Source organism: Cavenderia fasciculata, assembly GCF_000203815.1.
Source record: "Cavenderia fasciculata unplaced genomic scaffold Scf_Dfasci-G-o-80e12.f1-5, whole genome shotgun sequence".
NCBI lineage: Eukaryota > Evosea > Eumycetozoa > Acytosteliales > Cavenderiaceae > Cavenderia > Cavenderia fasciculata.
Window position 1 is genome coordinate 646,976 of NW_004457735.1, and position 20,061 is coordinate 667,036.

At 33.4% G+C, this 20,061-nt stretch overlaps 11 protein-coding genes across 11 annotated transcripts; 6 read left to right on the forward strand and 5 right to left on the reverse strand.

Moving 5' to 3' along the window:
- Positions 1–57: 57 nt before the first annotated feature.
- DFA_05078 (uncharacterized protein) lies at positions 58–1,665 on the reverse strand (the record flags this gene model as incomplete). The annotated part of the gene is made up of 1 exon (XM_004360742.1): positions 58–1,665. The coding sequence occupies one exon, from the start codon at positions 1,663–1,665 to the stop codon at positions 58–60; it is 1,608 nt and encodes a 535-aa protein (XP_004360799.1).
- Positions 1,666–2,432: 767 nt separating this feature from the next.
- DFA_05079 (uncharacterized protein) lies at positions 2,433–3,099 on the reverse strand (the record flags this gene model as incomplete). The annotated part of the gene is made up of 2 exons (XM_004360743.1): positions 2,433–2,617; positions 2,814–3,099. The coding sequence occupies 2 exons, from the start codon at positions 3,097–3,099 to the stop codon at positions 2,433–2,435; spliced, it is 471 nt and encodes a 156-aa protein (XP_004360800.1).
- A 257-nt stretch (positions 3,100–3,356) lies between these two features.
- Positions 3,357–5,431, reverse strand: purH (AICAR transformylase / IMP cyclohydrolase; the record flags this gene model as incomplete). Its single annotated transcript, XM_004360744.1, has 2 exons — positions 3,357–4,945; positions 5,413–5,431. The coding sequence occupies 2 exons, from the start codon at positions 5,429–5,431 to the stop codon at positions 3,357–3,359; spliced, it is 1,608 nt and encodes a 535-aa protein (XP_004360801.1).
- Positions 5,432–5,618: 187 nt separating this feature from the next.
- Positions 5,619–6,071, reverse strand: DFA_05081 (uncharacterized protein; the record flags this gene model as incomplete). Its single annotated transcript, XM_004360745.1, has 1 exon — positions 5,619–6,071. The coding sequence occupies one exon, from the start codon at positions 6,069–6,071 to the stop codon at positions 5,619–5,621; it is 453 nt and encodes a 150-aa protein (XP_004360802.1).
- A 769-nt stretch (positions 6,072–6,840) lies between these two features.
- On the forward strand, positions 6,841–10,288 carry clcF (chloride channel protein; the record flags this gene model as incomplete). Its single annotated transcript, XM_004360746.1, has 9 exons — positions 6,841–6,875; positions 7,011–7,190; positions 7,285–7,538; positions 7,619–8,155; positions 8,236–8,410; positions 8,491–8,660; positions 8,699–8,741; positions 9,394–9,910; positions 10,274–10,288. 9 exons carry the CDS (start codon positions 6,841–6,843, stop codon positions 10,286–10,288), a joined length of 1,926 nt encoding a protein of 641 aa, XP_004360803.1.
- Positions 10,289–10,412: 124 nt separating this feature from the next.
- DFA_05083 (uncharacterized protein) lies at positions 10,413–12,556 on the forward strand (the record flags this gene model as incomplete). The annotated part of the gene is made up of 3 exons (XM_004360747.1): positions 10,413–11,385; positions 11,452–11,875; positions 11,962–12,556. 3 exons carry the CDS (start codon positions 10,413–10,415, stop codon positions 12,554–12,556), a joined length of 1,992 nt encoding a protein of 663 aa, XP_004360804.1.
- A 433-nt stretch (positions 12,557–12,989) lies between these two features.
- DFA_05084 (uncharacterized protein) lies at positions 12,990–13,549 on the forward strand (the record flags this gene model as incomplete). Its single annotated transcript, XM_004360748.1, has 2 exons — positions 12,990–13,014; positions 13,083–13,549. The coding sequence occupies 2 exons, from the start codon at positions 12,990–12,992 to the stop codon at positions 13,547–13,549; spliced, it is 492 nt and encodes a 163-aa protein (XP_004360805.1).
- A 122-nt stretch (positions 13,550–13,671) lies between these two features.
- DFA_05085 (uncharacterized protein) lies at positions 13,672–14,985 on the reverse strand (the record flags this gene model as incomplete). Its single annotated transcript, XM_004360749.1, has 2 exons — positions 13,672–14,876; positions 14,970–14,985. The coding sequence occupies 2 exons, from the start codon at positions 14,983–14,985 to the stop codon at positions 13,672–13,674; spliced, it is 1,221 nt and encodes a 406-aa protein (XP_004360806.1).
- A 720-nt stretch (positions 14,986–15,705) lies between these two features.
- Positions 15,706–16,902, forward strand: DFA_05086 (uncharacterized protein; the record flags this gene model as incomplete). Its single annotated transcript, XM_004360750.1, has 3 exons — positions 15,706–15,814; positions 15,845–16,264; positions 16,814–16,902. 3 exons carry the CDS (start codon positions 15,706–15,708, stop codon positions 16,900–16,902), a joined length of 618 nt encoding a protein of 205 aa, XP_004360807.1.
- Positions 16,903–16,987: 85 nt separating this feature from the next.
- DFA_05087 (uncharacterized protein) lies at positions 16,988–18,868 on the forward strand (the record flags this gene model as incomplete). The annotated part of the gene is made up of 6 exons (XM_004360751.1): positions 16,988–16,998; positions 17,070–17,133; positions 17,792–17,902; positions 17,924–17,965; positions 18,119–18,349; positions 18,725–18,868. The coding sequence occupies 6 exons, from the start codon at positions 16,988–16,990 to the stop codon at positions 18,866–18,868; spliced, it is 603 nt and encodes a 200-aa protein (XP_004360808.1).
- Positions 18,869–19,066: 198 nt separating this feature from the next.
- Positions 19,067–19,709, forward strand: DFA_05088 (uncharacterized protein; the record flags this gene model as incomplete). The annotated part of the gene is made up of 2 exons (XM_004360752.1): positions 19,067–19,070; positions 19,165–19,709. 2 exons carry the CDS (start codon positions 19,067–19,069, stop codon positions 19,707–19,709), a joined length of 549 nt encoding a protein of 182 aa, XP_004360809.1.
- Between the last annotated feature and the right edge of the window lie 352 nt (positions 19,710–20,061).

Here is a 20,061-nt window from a genome sequence, read left to right on the forward strand (position 1 = left end):
GATTAATAGTTTGGTGGGAGGGTTGAGGGTTGAGGGAACCCTAACCCTATTATAAATTTATTCTTTAAATAAACTATTGTTAAAGAATAATTCAAAATCATGTAGGTTTTCAATTATTGAATACTCTTTTAATGATTTTGAATGACTAAAATAATTATAATTGGAAGATTGTATTTTGTTTGTCAAAAAACGATCGAGGAATAGATATTGTACCGTATCACTGCACATCAAGGCATTGAACAAAGTAGCACGTTGATCATTATCATCTCCAGCATTTCTCCAGCAAAAATTGCCACCAACATCCAAGACTGTGATTGTTTTGCTTTTTTTAAATGCTTCTGCCAAGTCTGTACTTAAATACAAATTGTTGTCTCTAATTGATAGAACTGTAATCGTTGTGGTGGTGGCAATTAGACGTGATAGAGATGAAACCATGTCAAAGGTCACTGTTCCATCGGTCAATAATAATTTGGTGATATTGTGACATGTACAATTAACATTGTAAAGTGTTTTCCACATGTTGTTAGTCATCAATTCTGGCAATTCATCCAATGCAAGATAGTCAATCTTGGTTGGTTTCTTTCCACTACTCCAGATAGATTCAAATGCCAACTTGAATGTTGTGAATTGATCTGATTGTATTGCTCGTTTTTGAGATTCCGAGTATTCACAAAGATGTAATCGTTTGAGAGTCTTGTGGTTGGCTATACCATCACAAAATCCAACCCAATCTTTAATTGAAGAGTTTGAATCCAAATCTGAATCTGAAGGGGTTCCAACCAAACAAGTGGTGGATATTATATCGACTTTGAGTGATTCCAATTGGGTAGCAGTTGCAATAAAATCTTTTAAATGGTTCAACTCGACATAGTCTTGACCAATGTTGATATGCTTGATTGATGGTAGGTATTTAAATATATAACTATAATTGATATGTTGGTTTACATCTTCAAGGTTAGCATACAAATTGAGTGATTCTGGTTTAAGCATCCTGACTATATCGATAAAATCGTTGTGATAGGTATGATGAGTAAATGTTTCTGGTTCAAAGTCTCTGATTGACAATGATACAGTGTCAGGTGTAAACCCTTCCCAAGATGAGTTTGGCCATTTTATCATAGATTGTTCTTTATGTTCTCCATTGAGATCAAAGTCAGTGTTGATCTGAATGTTGTAGTGTTTATGTATCGACTTTAATGCTTTCAAAACCAGTAGGTTCACATTTCCATCGAATCTGATGTTGATTGTTTGTAGTTGAGGTAATAGTGGTATCAATCTAGTTTCATAATTAAATTTTGGTTGATCAGAGAGATCAACATTGATTATATCTTTTAATGACCATTTTAAAGTACGTATACTATTTGATGAAAAGATAGAGTATCTATTTGAATGTTGTATTGATTCGAGTATCGCATCGTTCAAATGACCACTAATAAACATTGATCTTCTTTCTCGAACCACTTTTAACCACCACTTTGAAACCAATGCAATGTCGATCACATTCATTTTGATTGTCATTGGTTGTTGTCTTCTCTTTTCTCCATTAAACACTATGTACCAAAACTCGCCTCCTTTATAAGTGTCTTTGTCTTCATTTAGGTTAGAATCAATCAACAATCTAATAACATATGTTTGAATATATAGTGATAATTGAATGACTGACATTATTATTATTATTATTATTATCTATTTGTTTTTTTGTGATATGTGATATGTGATATGTGATATGTGCAACACAAATTAAATGATGATACCGATCTATCATGTATTAAACCTACAAAAGGCAAATATCTTGACACTTTTTTTTTTTTCTAAATTTATAATTATTTATTTATTTTTTTTCTTTTTAATCATTCCCATCATTAAATACACTATTATTAAAGTATACATCACCGTGATATTCTGCTAAAAAAAACTCTTTTAACGATTTTGATTGACTAAAATATGGATATTTGATTTGAAAAAATTGGACAGGTTTTTCTCGGACAAATGGGTTGCCAAAGAACAGGTATTGTACGGTATCACTAAACAACAAAGCATTGAAAAAGGGATGGTGCTTCATAAACATCATCATTGTAAAAAATTTTGCCAATATCCAAGACTGTAATTGTTTTGTTTTGTTTGAATGCTTCTTCCAGGACATTGCTCCAACTCAACTCGTTACCTCTAATTGATAGAACTGTAATAGTTGTGTTGGTGGCTATTAGATTGGCTAGAGATGGAACCATTTCATTGGTCACTGTTCCATTGGTCAATAATAATTTAGTGATATTATTGTGACAATCGACATTGCAGAGTATATTCCACAGGTTGGGAGACATGATATGAGGCATGTATTCCAAAGCCAGATAGTCAATGTCTGGTACTTCGTTTCCTTTACCATCATCCTCAACCCAGATAGATTCAAATGCCCATTAGAATATCTTTAATTCCTAGGGTTTTAACTCCATTTGATCAATCTCGATGTAGTCACTTAGATGCAATCGTATGAGAGTTCCAAATTCACCAATAATTTGGATCCAATCGTCTAATGAGTTGCGATCCATATCATTAGAATAATTGGAAGACACAATATTGACTTTAAACGACTCCAAATGGTATGCATCCAAGACCAACTCTTTTAAATCATACAACTCGATTTAATCCTCTGATAATGGAGATGATCAGAGAAATCCTCGAGACCATGATAAAAATTGAGAGATTTTGGTTGAATAGTCTTGGTCATTTCGATAAAGTGTCTTTGTCGCGTTCCAAATACAATGTATATCGAACCCACTGACAGACAACGAGACAGTGTCAGGAGTAAACCATACCAAGAGCTTGGCCACTTGATCTTTTCCTCTCGATAGCCATGTATAAAAAACCAAGAACAAGCATTGATGATCTCTGTCTAACCACTTTTAACCACCACTTTGAAACCAATGCAATGTCTATCATATTTATTGCGTTGATTGGTTGTCTTCTCTTTTCTCCATTAAACACTACAAACCAATAGTCACTACCTTTATAAGTGTCTTTGTCTTCATTGGTATTAGATCCAATCAACAACAATCTAATAATAAATGTTTGAATATATTGTGATAATTGAATAACTGACATTACATGTTATTTGTGATTATTGAATAGAATATAATAATATATGAATGGTCAAAACTTCAATCACACCCTTTTTTTTCTGATTATAATTTTTTGTATTTATATTTATTTGGGGAAAAGATTAATTGTAGTATCCTATATCGATGTCATTTTACTTTCTTTCTTTCTTTTTTTTTATAATTTATATAATATTGAAATCGTTGTTGTCTTTGTTATATATGTTGTATGTATATATGTATATATGTATGTATGTATGTAATTTAATGTAAAAAGTTTCTATTGCCAGTGAAAACCATTGGAATACCAAACTTGTCGGCAGCGTCAATGACCTCTTGATCACGGATACTGCCACCTGGTTGGACGATGCAACCGATGCCAGCCTCTTGAGCGGCATCGATACTGTCGGCGAATGGGAAGAAGGCATCGGAAGCAAGTACACTACCTGCAACCTTGTCGCCACCCACACGGCGGCAGATGTTGAGTGATTGGATACGGTTGGGTTGACCGGCACCGATGGCTACGATTTGTTGGTCCTTGGAGACGACGATGGCGTTGGACTTGACATGCTTGGATACACGCCAGGCAAAGAGGAGATCGGCCATTTGCTCCTTGGTAGGGGCGATCTTGGTGACGACCTTCCACGACTTGGTGGCCTCGTCGACACTGCCGAGGATGATGGGGTTGGGTTGTTGGAGGAGCAGACCACCGCCGATGGTACGGATGTCTGGTGTGTCAAATGCCTGTTGTGTGCCAGCTTCGGGCACTTTGAGGACACGGAGCTTCTCCTTGGCACGCAAGATCTTGAGTGCTCCCTCCTCATAGTCTGGAGCGATGATCAACTCGTAGAATACACCCTTTAAAGCGAGTGCAGCAGCTTCGGTGAGCGTGCGGTTGAATCCGAGGATACCGCCGTATGCACTCTTGCTGTCGCCGGCAAATGCGCGACGGTATGCTTCAGCTTGGTCGCTGTGAACGGCCAGACCGCAGGGATTGGTGTGTTTAATGACACAGCAGGCAGTGTCGCCAAACTCACGGATCACACGCAGCGCAGCGTCACCGTCGAGCAAATTGTTGTACGAGAGGTCTGGTCCATGCAACTTTTCACCGCTGGCAACACCGCCCATCTTGCTACCGACCATTTGGTATAGTGCAGCCTTTTGATGTGGGTTCTCTCCGTATCGCAAACTCTGCTTCTTTTCAAACACTGGATGCAGAACCTCTGGGAATTGCGTTGTCTCGACTCCAGCTGGGGTCGACCCAAACTCCAAGTAATTAGCAACAGCCGAGTCGTATGCACAAGCATGCTTGAATGCTTTGAGTGCCAATTTCTTACGTTCTCCCAGAGTGATGCTCTCGAGTCCTCCACCACCTTCGAGACGTTGTGCAATCCATTGGTAGTCGGTTGGGTCGACCACAATAACAACGTGTTCAAAGTTTTTGGATGCGGCACGGATCAAAGTATGTCCACCAATATCAATATTCTCCAATGCCTCTTCCAACGTTGTGTCGGCACGTGACACGGTCTCTACAAATGGATACAAGTTGACAGCAACCAAACCAATACGAGCAATCTGGTGACGAGTCAAGTCTTCAACGTGCGATGGTTGGTCTGGACGAGCTAGCAACGCACCGTGAATGCTTGGATGCAACGTCTTGACACGACCACCTAGAATCTCTGGAAACTTGGTAACATCTTGCACGGCAGTCACCTTCATACCACTCTCTTGCAAACTCTTGAATGTTCCTCCTGTCGAAATAACATTGAATCCTTTAGATGCTAATACCTTGGCAAATTCAACCACTCCTTTCTTATCAAATACACTAATCAATGCTTGCATCTCTAATCTATCTATCTATATATAATCTATATTTGATAGCTAATATTACTACTATTATTATTATTGGATGAAAAGTTGAAGCAAAGTGAAGTGAACAAACAAACGTGTGTGAGTAAAATCGAAGTTGCTATGATGTTGATGTGTGTGGTTCTTTACAAAAGAAAATAAATATAAATAATACCTTGTTTGGGCGACAAAGACAAAGCGAACAGCCGGCTATACAAATATAATATTATTATTAATTTTGGGAAGTTGCTTTGTCGGTCGTTTCAGGAGCCTCCTTTACAAGTTCACGCGTGTTGTCGTTTTACTCTTTTCTCGAGTCAGATCTTTGATAATCGATTTTTGTTTGGTATAAAAAATGAGAGAGAGGAAGGAGCCGTAAACAAAACATCCTCTCCTTTTCAAAAGATGAGTTTATTATTATTGTTGTGTTGTTCGGCTATTGGTATTAGTATTATTTCTTTTCCGAATATACTACAATATCCAAGTCGCATTGTTAACATGTTGAATCATAATGACATTATTGTTGTTTGACTGTTTCGTTGTCATGAATGATAGCTAACGGAACGATGTAAAAGTGTTATTTAAGAAGAGGAGGAAGAAGGACTGGACTATTGTGATTGTATATTATTGTATATTGTATGATTTATAAATTACTACATTTGATTTGAGTTATCTATCTTATCTTCTATTCTTCTTATCCATCTCTTTTTTAAATTCTTCTCCAAATATCTCCATAAAAGACTTTTGTTTAACTTGTTGATTGTTATTGTTGTTATTAGTATTGTTTTGTTGTTGTTGTTGATTGTTAGTATTATATCTGTTATTGTTGTATTGAGAGTTGTTATTATTATTATTATTATAATATTGGTTGTTATTGTTATAACCGTTGTATTGATTGTTGTTGTTGTTTCTATTATTGTATTGATTGTTATTATGATTGTTGTATTGATTAGTATTGTTGTTATTGTTGTTTTTATTAGATGGTTTATCATCAAACATCTCTCTGGTCTTGTCTCTGAACAATAGAGCCAAGTATTGGAATCTTCTGCTATTCGATAGTTTATCGACCAGAGTCTCCTCCAATTGCTTGAATACCACTCCTCTTAATAAATTGTTAAACAAGTTGTTCATTGTTGTATCTATCTATATTATGTATATCTATCTTTATGTTCTACTTGTTTGCATAAAGTTAAACTATAGTATCAAAAAAGGGAAGACAACACAAGACAATAAAAAAAAAATCAGTTGGTCAAAAAACGAGAAGGGAAGACTGGTATTTAGTTATACTTTTGGATAAATTTATTTAAATAAATATATGATAAACTTTGTGGATACATCAATAAGATTACAAAGTGGTGATACAATATAATAATAATAATCAAATTGATGTATCCACAAAGTAATAAATAGATTGTTTACGGTACTTGGGTTCCCATGAAAATGAATGAGATGAGAGGCCAATATACCATAGGATTTTGAATGTAGACGTTGCCTATTGACTTAGCCTCAATATATTTGGAGCAATCGGTCCTTTTTCAAAGTAGAAAGAAATACCTATATTAATTGTTTTGGTATCTGTAAATTAATTTGGAGAAAAGTCATTGACAGCAGAATATAATATTATTATATGCAATGTTGTGATTTTGATTGGTACTTGCCGTTATTTAGAGCAAAGATTATTACAACTACAACTACTATTACTATTACTATTATTTATTAATAAATAAATTCTCTGTTCTAGAAAATGACGAAGTGTCTTGCAAGTTGAGTATGATTGGCTCAAGACACACCTTTTAAAATTAAATTAATTTAATTTATTAAAAATTTCATTCAGGGTTATTGGGTTTGGTCTTTGAAGAGCAACGTGACTTATTCGACCAAGTGCAGATGAATCATACATATGTATACCATATATCAATCGCATCATTATCATTAGTAGTTATAGATAGATAGATAGATAGAGATAGATAGAGAGTGAAGAAGTTCGTTCATAGTTTTTAAATATTCATTCAACTTTGAAAACTAAGCTTACTATAGTACTAGTTAGTTCATTTTAAATTATAAAATTAGTAGAAGAAAGGTATACCAATCAAACTTATCATCACAATCATCATCAGATTCACAAACCTTTTCAACATCAACATCAACATCAACATCATCATCATCGTCGTCGATTTATATATCTTCGCCAGTACCTTTGAAAATAGATTCTACTTCTCATAATAGACATATACCCAAATATACTAGGATGTAAGAATCATATTAATAATAATAATAATAATAATAATAAACAACTCTCATATTAACATTACTTTTTAAACTTGATGATTGTTAGGATATCTAGTAAACATGGGTATAAAAAGAGTAGACTAAGATCTGCACCGTCGGATGCAGACTTGTTTAACCTCGTCATGCCCAAGTCTGAAACAGTTGGATTCAAGAGTAAACAAGGTGGTATATCGAAACAAGCTATCAAATGGTCAAAGTTTACACGTCTCAACAATTTCTACATTTGGTTATTCTTGGCCGTTGTTGGTTTAATGGCTTCTATATTACTCGTTACTATTGATCTTATATTTAAATATGTTGTTTTTGCAGGTATGTAAATTAATATATAACAGGTTCTCTTTCTATCTCCTCTCATTCTAATATTATTATTATTTCTTGTTGCTTTTTAGGAAGAGATAGATTTATGGATTTAACAGAGAATTATTTCTTACAATATATTAGTTTTATATTTTGGACATGTTTATTGGCAGTATCATCATCATTGGTCATCAAAAAGATATGTTATGCTGCTGCGGGTAGTGGTGTACCCGATTTGAAATCAATCTTTTCAGGCTTTTGGAATCCGACCGTTGTCAAACCATCGGTATTGGTGTGGAAGACTATTGGATTGCTATTGTCCTATGGATCGGGACTGTCGATTGGCAAGGAAGGTCCCTATATTCACATTTCTGCCATTTTGACAAACACACTACTCTACCTCAAACCCTTTAAAAATATCGCCATCAACGAAACACAAAGAAGTCAAATGCTTGCTTCATGTTGTGCACTTGGTGTCGCCGCCACCTTTGGGTCGCCCATTGGAGGTGTATTGTTCAGTATCGAGGTTACTGGCACCTATTATTTGATTTCAAATTATTGGCGTGCCTTTTTTGCTTCAACTGTCGGTGCTGTAGGAATTAAAATTTTACTTTCAACTCCTTCAAATGGTTTGTACAATGACTTGACTCTATATTATATATTCAACAGACAATATATTAATATTATTCTTTTATTTTATATTTTTTAGACTTGTTGGAATCATATCGTACAAATTTTGAATCAGTTAATCTTGCAAGTGTTCAATTATTGGCATTGATTATAACTGGTGTATTATGCGGGTTGCTAGGATCACTATTTATTTACATGTATACTAAAATATATAATTGGAAGAAAAATAATCAAGATTTGATTCAAAAATTAACGTATGTAAAAATTATATTAATATAAACAAAAAATGTTAAATATATATTAATATTTATTTATATTATTTATTTGTATTTAGACCATATGGAGAAGTATTGGTAGTAGCAGCAGTGACGGCAGTACTTAGTTTTCCATTAAAATTTTTAAGATTGGATCATGCAAGTGCCGTTCATACGATGTTTACAGCACACGATGATGTCAATTCAGAAGAGTTAAAGGTGTGGACTGAAAGCATGCCATTTGACAATGGTATTATTTTGGCATGTTTTCTATATATCTTGGTCAAGTTGGTGTTGACGGCCGTGTCGATTACACTACCTATTCCGTATGGTATCTATATCCCATTGTTTGCAATTGGTGCTGCTGTCGGTCGTTTTGTGGGTGAGATCACCAAGTTGATCTTTCCCAACATTAAAGATATCTATCCTACGGGGTATGCGGTGGTTGGAGCAGCTGCGTTGTGTGGAGGTGCCACGAGAACCGTGTCGAGTGCGATGATTATCCTCGAACTGACAAACGATCTCACTTACATGGTGCCGGTACTAGTTGGAGTGGTGTTGTCGTGCGGTATTGGTAATTTACTCAACCACAGTATCTACGACTGCTTCTTGCGTAACAAGGGATTGCCCTACCTGCCATTTGTCCGCGTCAAGACCGACTCGATGCTCGCCAAGGACGTGATGAAGCGCGACCTCTACTATGTGACACGCAAGACCACCCTGCAGGCAATCGAGCTTGTGCTAGACCGCGTCAACGACGCTGCCATCCCGGTCGTCGAGAGTCAGGACAACCACCATCTCATCGGCACCATCTCTCGTACCACCCTCGAGGAGGTGCTCGCCTACCACGAACGTCTACACTCGTATTCGGCCAAATCACCCCTCATTGCCACATCCGACTCGATTCTCAATATCAACGACGGTGGTGAAACACCGACCTTTGACGACGACTACTTTATGGAACGTGCATTACTAGGTGAGAGTGAGATGAAGGTTTTCTCAGACCAATCCTCATCTACTACCATTTTACATAATATTAATAATAATAATAATAATCATCATGATATTGACAGAGATAATAATAATAATAATATGGGTAATATTAATATTACAAATTCTATCAATACAATCCTCGCCAATACTCCTTCCACTACTTCACCAGATCCAACTCCAAGACAACAACAACAACAAGAATCACAAAACTATAATGATAATCAAGATATGAATCAAATACAAAGTGATATGAATAATAATAATAATAACAATGATAATGGTGGAGAAGGATCATCGATGAATCAACAACAACAACAACCATTACCAATCGATTTGGTACAAATGGAATTACAAAACCCATGGGTAGTTATTGATAATTCACCATTCCAAATTGGTGAGAGTATGCCAGTTAGAAAGATTGTTTTCATGTTTATGATGTTGGGTGGCAACGTTATCTATGTATTACAAAGTGGGAAATTGGTTGGTCTCATTACAAAGACTGATCTTGTAAAAAAGGCCGGACAAAAATAATAATATTAATCTTTTCCCCAAACAACTTTGTTGTATAATTAAATAAATGTGACCCCGAGTATTATACTTTGTTTTTCTTACATTTTAATTTAAATATAACTATTTATTTATTTTCAACATTATTATTATTATTTAGTTGAAAATAAAATTGTGTGATGTTACTTAGTATCTTTTCTTTTTTAGTTAATTATTATTATTTTAATTAAAAATATATTTTAATAAATGTAAAAATCATGATACAAAAATGGGTGTGTTGATGTCATTCGCTCTTTCATTCATTCATTCAACAATAATAATAATATTTAAATAAATAACATAGATGATATTATATTATTATAGTTAGACAAAGGTTAAACAAGTAGTAGTAGCAATAATAATAATTAGTAACAGTTATTATTGTTGTTTTTATTATTCCTTCTTTCTGCAGTAGATAAAAGAGAAAAGAGAAAAGAGAAAGAGAAAGAAAGAGAAAAAGAATATGTTTAATCATCAAAAAGATAGTAGTAGTAGAACGACAAAAGAAGAGGATGACGATGAAGATGAATGCAATATAGATGATACTGTAGTCATTGAACATTCACCTCAAATATCTACGTTGGAGTTTGACCATTCTGCATCGTACCTAGCAGTGGGTTATTCAAACGGTTCGATATCGATTATGCGTGTAGCCACTACAAACCTAAACTATATGAATACTCTCGACTTGGACGCTGCTTCAATATCATCGTCGTCGTCATCATCATCATCGTATAGTCTAATTGACGGCGAGACGACAGAGATTGAAGATGAAAACAACGACGACGACGATATGTTTATGATGGACGACGACTACATTGGAACAAAAAAGAAATTTAAAATAGATTCTTTTAATAATAGTATACCATCACCACCACAACAATATTATAAAAAACAACAACATCAACAACATCAACAACAACAACAATTTAAAAATAGTAATATTAATAGTAATAATAGTAATAATATTGGTTCAACTACATTATCATATGAATTGGTATTTTGTTTTCAAGCTCATGAATCAGATGTAATACAAATAAAATGGTGGAAGGGAACATGCTCGACATTGTTGTTCCTTTCAAGTAGTGTCAGTTCGACCAAGTTGTGGAGATTCAATGATTTGTCGTCCATGATGAATTCTCGAGAGAGTCCCACTTTGGTATCATCGTCTTCAACCTCTTCATTGGTTGGAAAGAAAAAGAGATGGAGTCAATACGATGGGTTGGATTCAAACAACTCTTCCTCCAACAACACCAACAATATACCATTTACAGATCTTTCCAAAAAGTTGAGGTTCACTCTTAAACGAACCTATGAAAATGAAGAAATATTCAATATCAATTCCATCAGTATCAATAGTGATTGTCAAACCTTTATTTCTTCAGATGAACTAAGAGTTTATCTTTGGGATTTAAATGTTAATCAACAATGTTTTAGTATGTATATACAAAAAAAAGAAAATAGATTATTATTTATTTATTTATTTTCTTTCTTTCTTTTAGATATTATAAATTTAAAACCAACCAATATTCAATTATTAAATGAAGTGATTAGAGTAACTGAATTTCATCCACAACATTGTAATCAATTGGTGTATGGAACGAGTAGAGGGTCGGTCAAGTTGTGCGATCTTAGGACATCGGCGCTATGTAATGATTTTTCAAAGGTTTATGTGCCACAACAAATCAATGAATCAACCTTTTCCGATTATTTAAATTCAATACTCGATCTTAGGTTCAGTCCCGACGGGAGATACTTTGCGACTAGAAACCTAGAATCATTATCGATTTGGGACATGAATATGGAAAATCAACCCATCGCAACCTACAACCTATACAATCAAAATTATCTACATTCCAAACTTTATGATATGTACGAATCATCTACTTTTGTTGGTAAATTTCCTTGCTGTTTTATTAATCAAGAGTATGTAAAAAGAAAAAGAAAGAAAAAAGAAAAAGAATATAGAATTATAAATATTAATATATCATTTTAAAAATATAAATTTATAGACAAGTAATAACAGGATCATATGATAATAAAAGTTTGGTTTGGAATCCATTTAGTTCTGATAGTTTTATCATTGATAATAATAATAATGCTGGAAATGGAAATTATGTAAATAATAATAATAATGGTATGGTCGATGAACACGATACCATCATTCCATCAGATTTTAATTGTCAATTATTAAAAGATGGTGAAGGCGACGATCTTTCAACAACAACATCTTCTTCTTCTTCCTCATCAAAATATAATAATACACCACCTTTAAATTCTTCTTCTACTTCTTCTTCTTCTTCATCCTCTTCAACAAATACATTCACAACACAATCATCAGTCTCGGCAGTGACCAATAACCCTGTAGATACAAATCAACGCGTAATAGTTAAACCTTGGTCCATTTATAATGCCTCTTCTCCATCCTCATCACCTGTAAATAGTCAACAACAACTCAATCACAAGCTCTCTATTAAAAAGTTTAATGAAGAGTCTATCAGATCCATACACTCTATGAACAATCTTATTGCCATGAGTGATCAAAACCAAATTTATATTTATTCAACTCTCAATGTTGCCAATGATTCAATTCATAAAGGAGCATAAAGAGAGTGAGAGAAAAGAAATAAATAATAATAATAATAATAATAATAATAATAATAATAATAATAATTATGGAAATATATATATTTATATTTATATATAAATCTCAAGATTATTTCCAAATTCAAATTTATTTGTAAAACTAGAAATGGAAATTGAATTCAAAACATCAACAATGACAAGTTACCTTGTCATTAAAAATATTATTATTATAATATGTTTTAAAAGAAGTAACAATTGCAAATGTATTTATATATAAATATAAATATTTTTAGGATAAATACTAATAATAATACTTTTTAGAAATATTAATTAATTAATATTTAATTAAAAAATTGGATAGAGTAGAAAAAATATTAACTATTATTTATTTTCTATTGGTTCTAAAACTATTGAACCATACCAACAAGATTGTGCTTCCTGTATATCAATGAAAATGACTTACTTTTTTAATAAAAAGAGTATGTATATACAAAATGACAGACATACATAAAATATTTATTTATTAACCAAATTATACCTTTTTTAGAAAAGAATATATTTAATAAATTAAGAAATCAATTTACACTTCAAGGGATACCATATTCTGTTGAAAGTTTAAAATTCTTGACAGAGAGTTTATGCAACAAGGCATCTGATGCACCGAGTATTATCATTGTCTGGGATTACCATGCTCTTGGAATGAGAATTCGAGAGATTAGTCCCGACCTTGTTAGCACTAATAAAATGATCCATGAAGTGGTCATGCGATTTGGAATGGGTCATGGAACAGTTCATGACAATACAATCTTTTCATTCCCATCTCACAAGGACTTGATGCATCGTTGCAAGAACCTCTCCCAAACCCTTCCATGGTGTCTCTCCTATTCCAATGTTCCTCGAATCGCAACAGTCTACTGGGTATCAAAGATGGATAGCAAGTTGCCTAAAATGTATGAATACTTTCAACATCCATTCTATTTACCTTCACATTTGGAACCTTATAATCCTGCCTAGAATATATTCTTTCTCTCAACTCTGTTTAAATAAATAAATAAATAAATAAATACTTTATTTTTGTATATATTTAGTATTTAATATTTAATATTTAATATTTGTTTGTTTGGTTATTTATTATATTAGGGAGAGACTGTTGTTTTAGTCCAATGCTCTTGAATCCATTGATCATTAATAACAACAGACTGGGCAAGATCTACCAATCCCGCGACCTCCGTTGTATTGTCAAATTTAATCTCTTGTTCTAAAATAGGGTTGAATCTATGGTATCTATCGGACAATAGGGTACCTGTTAGTTGGTGAACAAGTTCAGTACTTGAGTCAATGTACATATCTGCCAATGAACTTTGCCAACCTGAGAGTGGCATGTTATGATCTTTGACTTCAGGTTTTGTGTCCATCGCTCTCGGGAATAAACCTGATCCAAAAGACAGACAGACAATTCTGTCGGTACCAACCCGTTTAAAGTTTGACGCTAGTGAAACGGCTGCCATTGATGGGTTATTACAAAATATTCCACCATCAATGTACCCTTGGTGACTTGGAAATGCACCTGGAACGGACAATGTTCTTAACAATAGGTCCGATACTTTGAGTTTGGTGGTGCCGTCGGGCAATTCAAGACTTGGAGAGCATGTTGGCGTATCCGTACATTTGAGAGGTTCATCTTGAGAAGAGGTTGGATTCATATTATGGAATAATCGGGGTACCCATCTTACTATTGTATTGTCTTTAAAGGCAAGTTGTAAGGCAGGGACAACTAGTGAGCGATTAAGATCGGTGAGTTTGGTATCCCCAAGGAAGAGATAGAAAACGGCTTGGATGAGATCATTGGAATAGGTGGCAGAAGAGGTGCTTTCCATTCCTTGTTTTGGCTGACCAAATATATTTGAGCATACCATACTCATAATATTGACAACATCACGTGGTAGATATCCGAGTATAAATAGAGTTGCAACCAAAGCACCGGCACTGCTACCAGCAAACACATCTACTTGATCCAGAAAATTGTGATATTTCTCAACAATATCGGCCATGATCACACATTGAAGGATCGTTCTTATTCCTCCACCGTCAAAGCTGATAACACGACACGGTCCATTTGTCTTCTGGTCTCTCTTTTGAAGTGGTTTGCATTTTCCATCCATTTCTTTCTTATGAACCACTAATCCGACCAACGATTGAATCTCCTTTTCGTTTAGTTTGCTCAATAATTCAAGAGGAAAGAGTTCTAACCATTTTGGTACTTGACGGGTTGTGCTTTTATCTCCAAGAATAGAGTTATTGTTGTTGTTGTTGTTGGGGTCATTGCCACTACTATTTGTTTCTTTAGATAAATAAATAATAATAAATAAATAGTAGAAAAGTGTTATTAAATAAATCTAACATATTAATATAAATATATAAATGTGTATGTTACCTGAAGAAGAAGACATAATTCTATATATATATTTGTATTGCAATATAACAATGACTCATGAACCCGCGTTTAACCCATTTATAGCTATAGTGGTCGGACCATCCGACAGCATCAGCTGGTGACTAGTTGTCATTGAAATTCCACAGAAGGAGAACACATCTTCTTGGAATGAATTGCCCAGGGCGGCAATCACTCCTCGAGTATCAACCAAAATTAAAAACCTTGATGACCATTTAATTATTCATTGTGGTAGCTGTACATAATATACTACAAAGAGGAAAGAGTGAGAGAGTTAGAGATAATCAATAAATGTTTAACAAAGCAAATAGAGAAAGAAAGAGAGAGAGAGAGAGAGAGAGAGAGGTTAAGACTTTCTCTTTGCTTGCTTTTTAGAGTTGATCTTATGAAAGACACTTACATAGATAGAAGAAGCGATAACGAACAGTTTGATTAAAGTGCTATCAACAAACCGATTGATTGATGAATCGTTGATTGATTGACACAAATCGGGAAAGGTGCACATGCCTTAGAACAAGATCGCAGATCAATGGTTGCAAACACACTGTCGTGTAAAATGATAGCACAGTAAAAAAAAAAGATATTTAATTATTTAACTAAATTAGGTTGGGTTGTAATAATCATAATAATAATAATAATATTACTAGTATTTATTATATATATATATATATTGATAAAATAGATATAATTAATTTATTTATTTAGATTAAAAAAAAAAATGAAAGTAGGATTAGAGCAACAACATTTAACAATTTTAAAAGCATCAACCTTTTTCAATGATATTTGTTGTGATGCTGAAAGATTTTATTTGGTTACCAATATCGATGGCAAGTTATTCGACACTTATATCTTTCTAGGTAGATCTGATGAATACTTGAAGCAAGTCGTCAAAGATTTTAAACATCAAAATCAATCATCACCACAACTATTACTAGAACAACCACAACAGCAACAACAACAAAAGGAACCTAAAAAGTCATGGAAATTGGTTGGAAAGACAAACCAAATAGTTGAATTGATGGAAAAGTATCCTCCAACACATTACATCTTTGGATCGACATACAACTCTAAAAACATTGAAGAGCTGGTGTTACATACTTGGAATAAGGGACTGCGTCTCTTCTTCAAAGCACCTTATTTGATGGGTGACCGAACCGACAGATTTCAGTGGGGAGTTGCTGGTTGGTTTCACGGTTTGGAAGACATGCAAGACAAGAACAAATGGATTCAATTCCACCAATCACTTGATGCCAATGGCCACATGGTTAGAATTGCTGGTAATCAGGAGCAATACGGTGACCTTTATGTAAAATTAATTTAATCCCTCTGTTTTAATAAATCTTTTAATAGTAATCAATGTTGATTGATCAGAAACGATTGGTGGTGTTGTTGTTGTAGGTTGATGTAATAATGAATGCTACAGATCAACCATATATTAATTCGTTAAACATTAACCCCCTTTGATCGATCACCCTTACGTGTGTGGGTGAACTTCACTCCTCTATTTCAAGTAATATTTTTTCAACTTTTATTAATTTTTTTTAATTAAAATTTTTTTTTTCGATTTGTTTTTTTTTTTTTTCCTAGAAAGGTCCCCTTTTTCATTTTTTTCGACTCAAAAATTTGATTCTAATTGATTGGTACAGACAAAAATCAATCCTTTTATCTATTTTTTTATTTATTGTAAATAAATACTAGAGTAAATAAATATAATCTAAATAATAGATGGGTAAGTGTATTAATATAAATATTTATAACTTGATTTTCTTTTATTTTTGCCATAAAGGTAAAATGACTAATCTCCTTCTTCTTCTTTTAAAATCTAGATGCAGATCAACAACCACTATTGGATGATATAAATAATAATAATAATAATAATAATGATAAACCAAATGATGATGCAATCAGTATTTAAAAATCAAAATCAAAATCATAATAATAATAATAATAATAATAATAATAATAATAATAATAATAATAATAATGTAAAGATCAAGAAAATGAAATTTAGGTATGTTTAAAAGAGCAAACTAGAAAATTTACTGATTGTAATTGTAAAATGGATCTATCTTCTATTTAAAGAAAACAAGTATTTTTAGCTCAATCCACAGCTGTAATGATTATGTTTATTGTCATGGGACTCATGGTATTGAGCTACCAAAAAAAAATGGATCAAAACCTTCAACAGTTGACAAATCAAATCTCGGAACTCACCCAAAAACCGAAAGGGTGGCAACTGGTAGGAAAGATAAATAATATTGAAAGAGTCATGGAAGAATACCCACCCACATTGTACGAGTATGGGGCAACTTACAATACACTAACTATTCATCAATTGGTGGTCTCTAATTGGACCCAAGGATTACGGGTTACATTTGTCGACGACTACCTAATGGGCGACAATCCAAAAGAGTTTTCAATGGGTAGATCAGCATGGTTAAAAGGACTAGAGGATCAAAGCCCAAATGATATATTTTACCAATCATATCTGGTTCTGAATCAAGATGGGAAATACAGATTATTGACATCAGATGGCCAAAGCTACGGGGACCTATATATTCGAGAAATTTGAAAAACAATACTGAATTGTTTTTCAAATAAAAAGAATTGTAATAATAAAAATTAATCTATCTTGTTGGTGCTATCAATTGAGCCTCGTCACTCAAATCATGGCTATTATTAAATTTATAAGTTAAGATGAATTTGATGGCTTTTTTAAAATATTCTTTTCTGACTTTAGATACCTATTTAAATATTCATAATCATCATCATTTATTACATCAATCAATATTCAATATTTTTAGATTCAAGAGGTTAAGTTACAATGGGTAGGTATATTTAAATCAAACATCTATAGATCTACATCGAATATTTACAATTATTTTAAAAATCATCTATCCTACAGTAGACATCAAGTTATTAAACAATAATAATAGTGTCCAATATATTGCTTCAAATCAAGAAAGAAAGATCAAAAAGTATGTTCTTGAGGGTTGATATTTTTAATCATTTAGGGTTGAAATCAATCTAAAACTATTTTGATATGATTTAAATATCCACCTACTTTGTATGAATATGGTGGGACATTCAACACTCAAACAATTCAACCAATGGCCTTTTCTCGACATAAGTGGAATAAACAAGAAGTGAATAGATTATATTTTGTAAATGATCTCCCCATAGGAAAACCTCCAGATGGAAAAATCTTTTATTATGGAAGAGCTGTCTGGACTAGAGATATTTCAAAATCTGAAACCAAATATACCCATTCCTACCAGGTACTAAGAGCAGATGGAAAATATGAAGACGATGTTTGGATATCCACAAACCCAGAGTTTAGGGGAACATTATATGTTAAAGAAGTATATTGATCGACCAATCAATAAACCAATCAATTAAATAAACCAAATCTTTGGACTAAATTAAATAAAACAAAGTCTCTATCAAAAAAAAAGGAGGCACTAGTACCATTTTTTATTTTTAATAACAACCACATCAAATTAAACAAAAATTAGTACAGTTAGAGATGGGTATGTAAAATTTATGTTGAGTGTTATACTCATATCATTCATTCTTTTATTTTCTTTATTTTCTATTGGAGGTGTCAAATTGGAACCATCAAATAAGAGTTTCATTTGTTGACGGTTATTAGGTGGCAATTCTACAGAGTTTTCAATGGAGATATCAGTATGGTTAAAAGGACCTCAAGGAGAAACTCCAACCGACAAATATTATAGATCTATGAAAAGGTTGTCGTGTATGGAATATCTGTATGGCATACGGATCCGAAAGAAGGCTCAAAGTACACCCATTTCTACCATATCCTTGGAGCAGATAGAAGATACAATATAGATGTATTGGTATCAAATAGTGAAGACTAGTCTGGAAGTTTGTATGTTCAAGAATTGTAATCCAATCAATAAATAAAAACCATTTGAAAAATCAAGTAGAAAATAAATATTTATTTAATACAAAGTATCATTTTTTTAAGAATTCTTACACCCCATCTCAATAAAAGGAGTCATGTGACCATTATTTATTATTAAATATTTGTAGAGATAAATAAATAATAGAGAGATATGGGTATGTTCAATAAATATATATATATATGTGTGCGTTGATTGTTATACTTATACTTAAATCATTCATTCTTTATTTCTTTTTATTTCTTTGATAGCAGTAGCATTGGACCAACAACATTTATGTGCCTTAAAAGCATCAGATTTCTTTAACAACTCTTGTACACTCGAACAACGACACCATATCATGACGACGATGGATATCAAACTCTACGAGAGCTATATCTTTCTTGGCAAACCAGACGATTACCTAAGAATCCTTGTTGCTCCCCTTCCTCCACAACCAACAGCAGAGAGATGCTACCAACTCGTTGGTAATACCAATGAAATAGATGAAGTTATGGTAAAGTATCCACCGACACATTACACCTATGGTTGCTCGTACAACTCAAAGACCATTCACGAGTTGGTCTATAGTAATTGGAACCAAGGTGCACGACTCTACTTTCTTCATCCATACATGATGGGTGACAACAGCTCTGCATTTGAATGGGGTTATGCTGCATGGTGTAAAGGTCTATTAGACCAACCCGACAAAGATAAATGGGTTCACGGATACTACAAACTAGAGAATGGTAGAATGGTCAGATATGGTAGTAATGATCAAAGTTGGGGTCGTCTCTATATTAAACCTATTTGTTAAATTTAAAAGAATAAATAAATAATTGTAAATGTATACTGTACTGTACTATATATATATATATATATATAGCTAGCTGTTGTATAATAAGGGAAGGGAGGGTGGTCGGTCACAGTGTGATGAATTGAGAGATCGCGATTAGCAAATCGATCGTTCATTTGCAAGATTCGGATGATCGGGTCGGTTGTTGTTGTTTGTGGTGCATCATCATCATCATAGTCAATACCGAATGAACGAATGATGATCATCGTCATCAATGATAACACGCATGCATGCATTCAGAAGAGAGGCTGCAAAGAAAAAGGTTGAAGCAGTGCAAACTCGAGAGAGGATACACACGACCTTTTTGAAATGA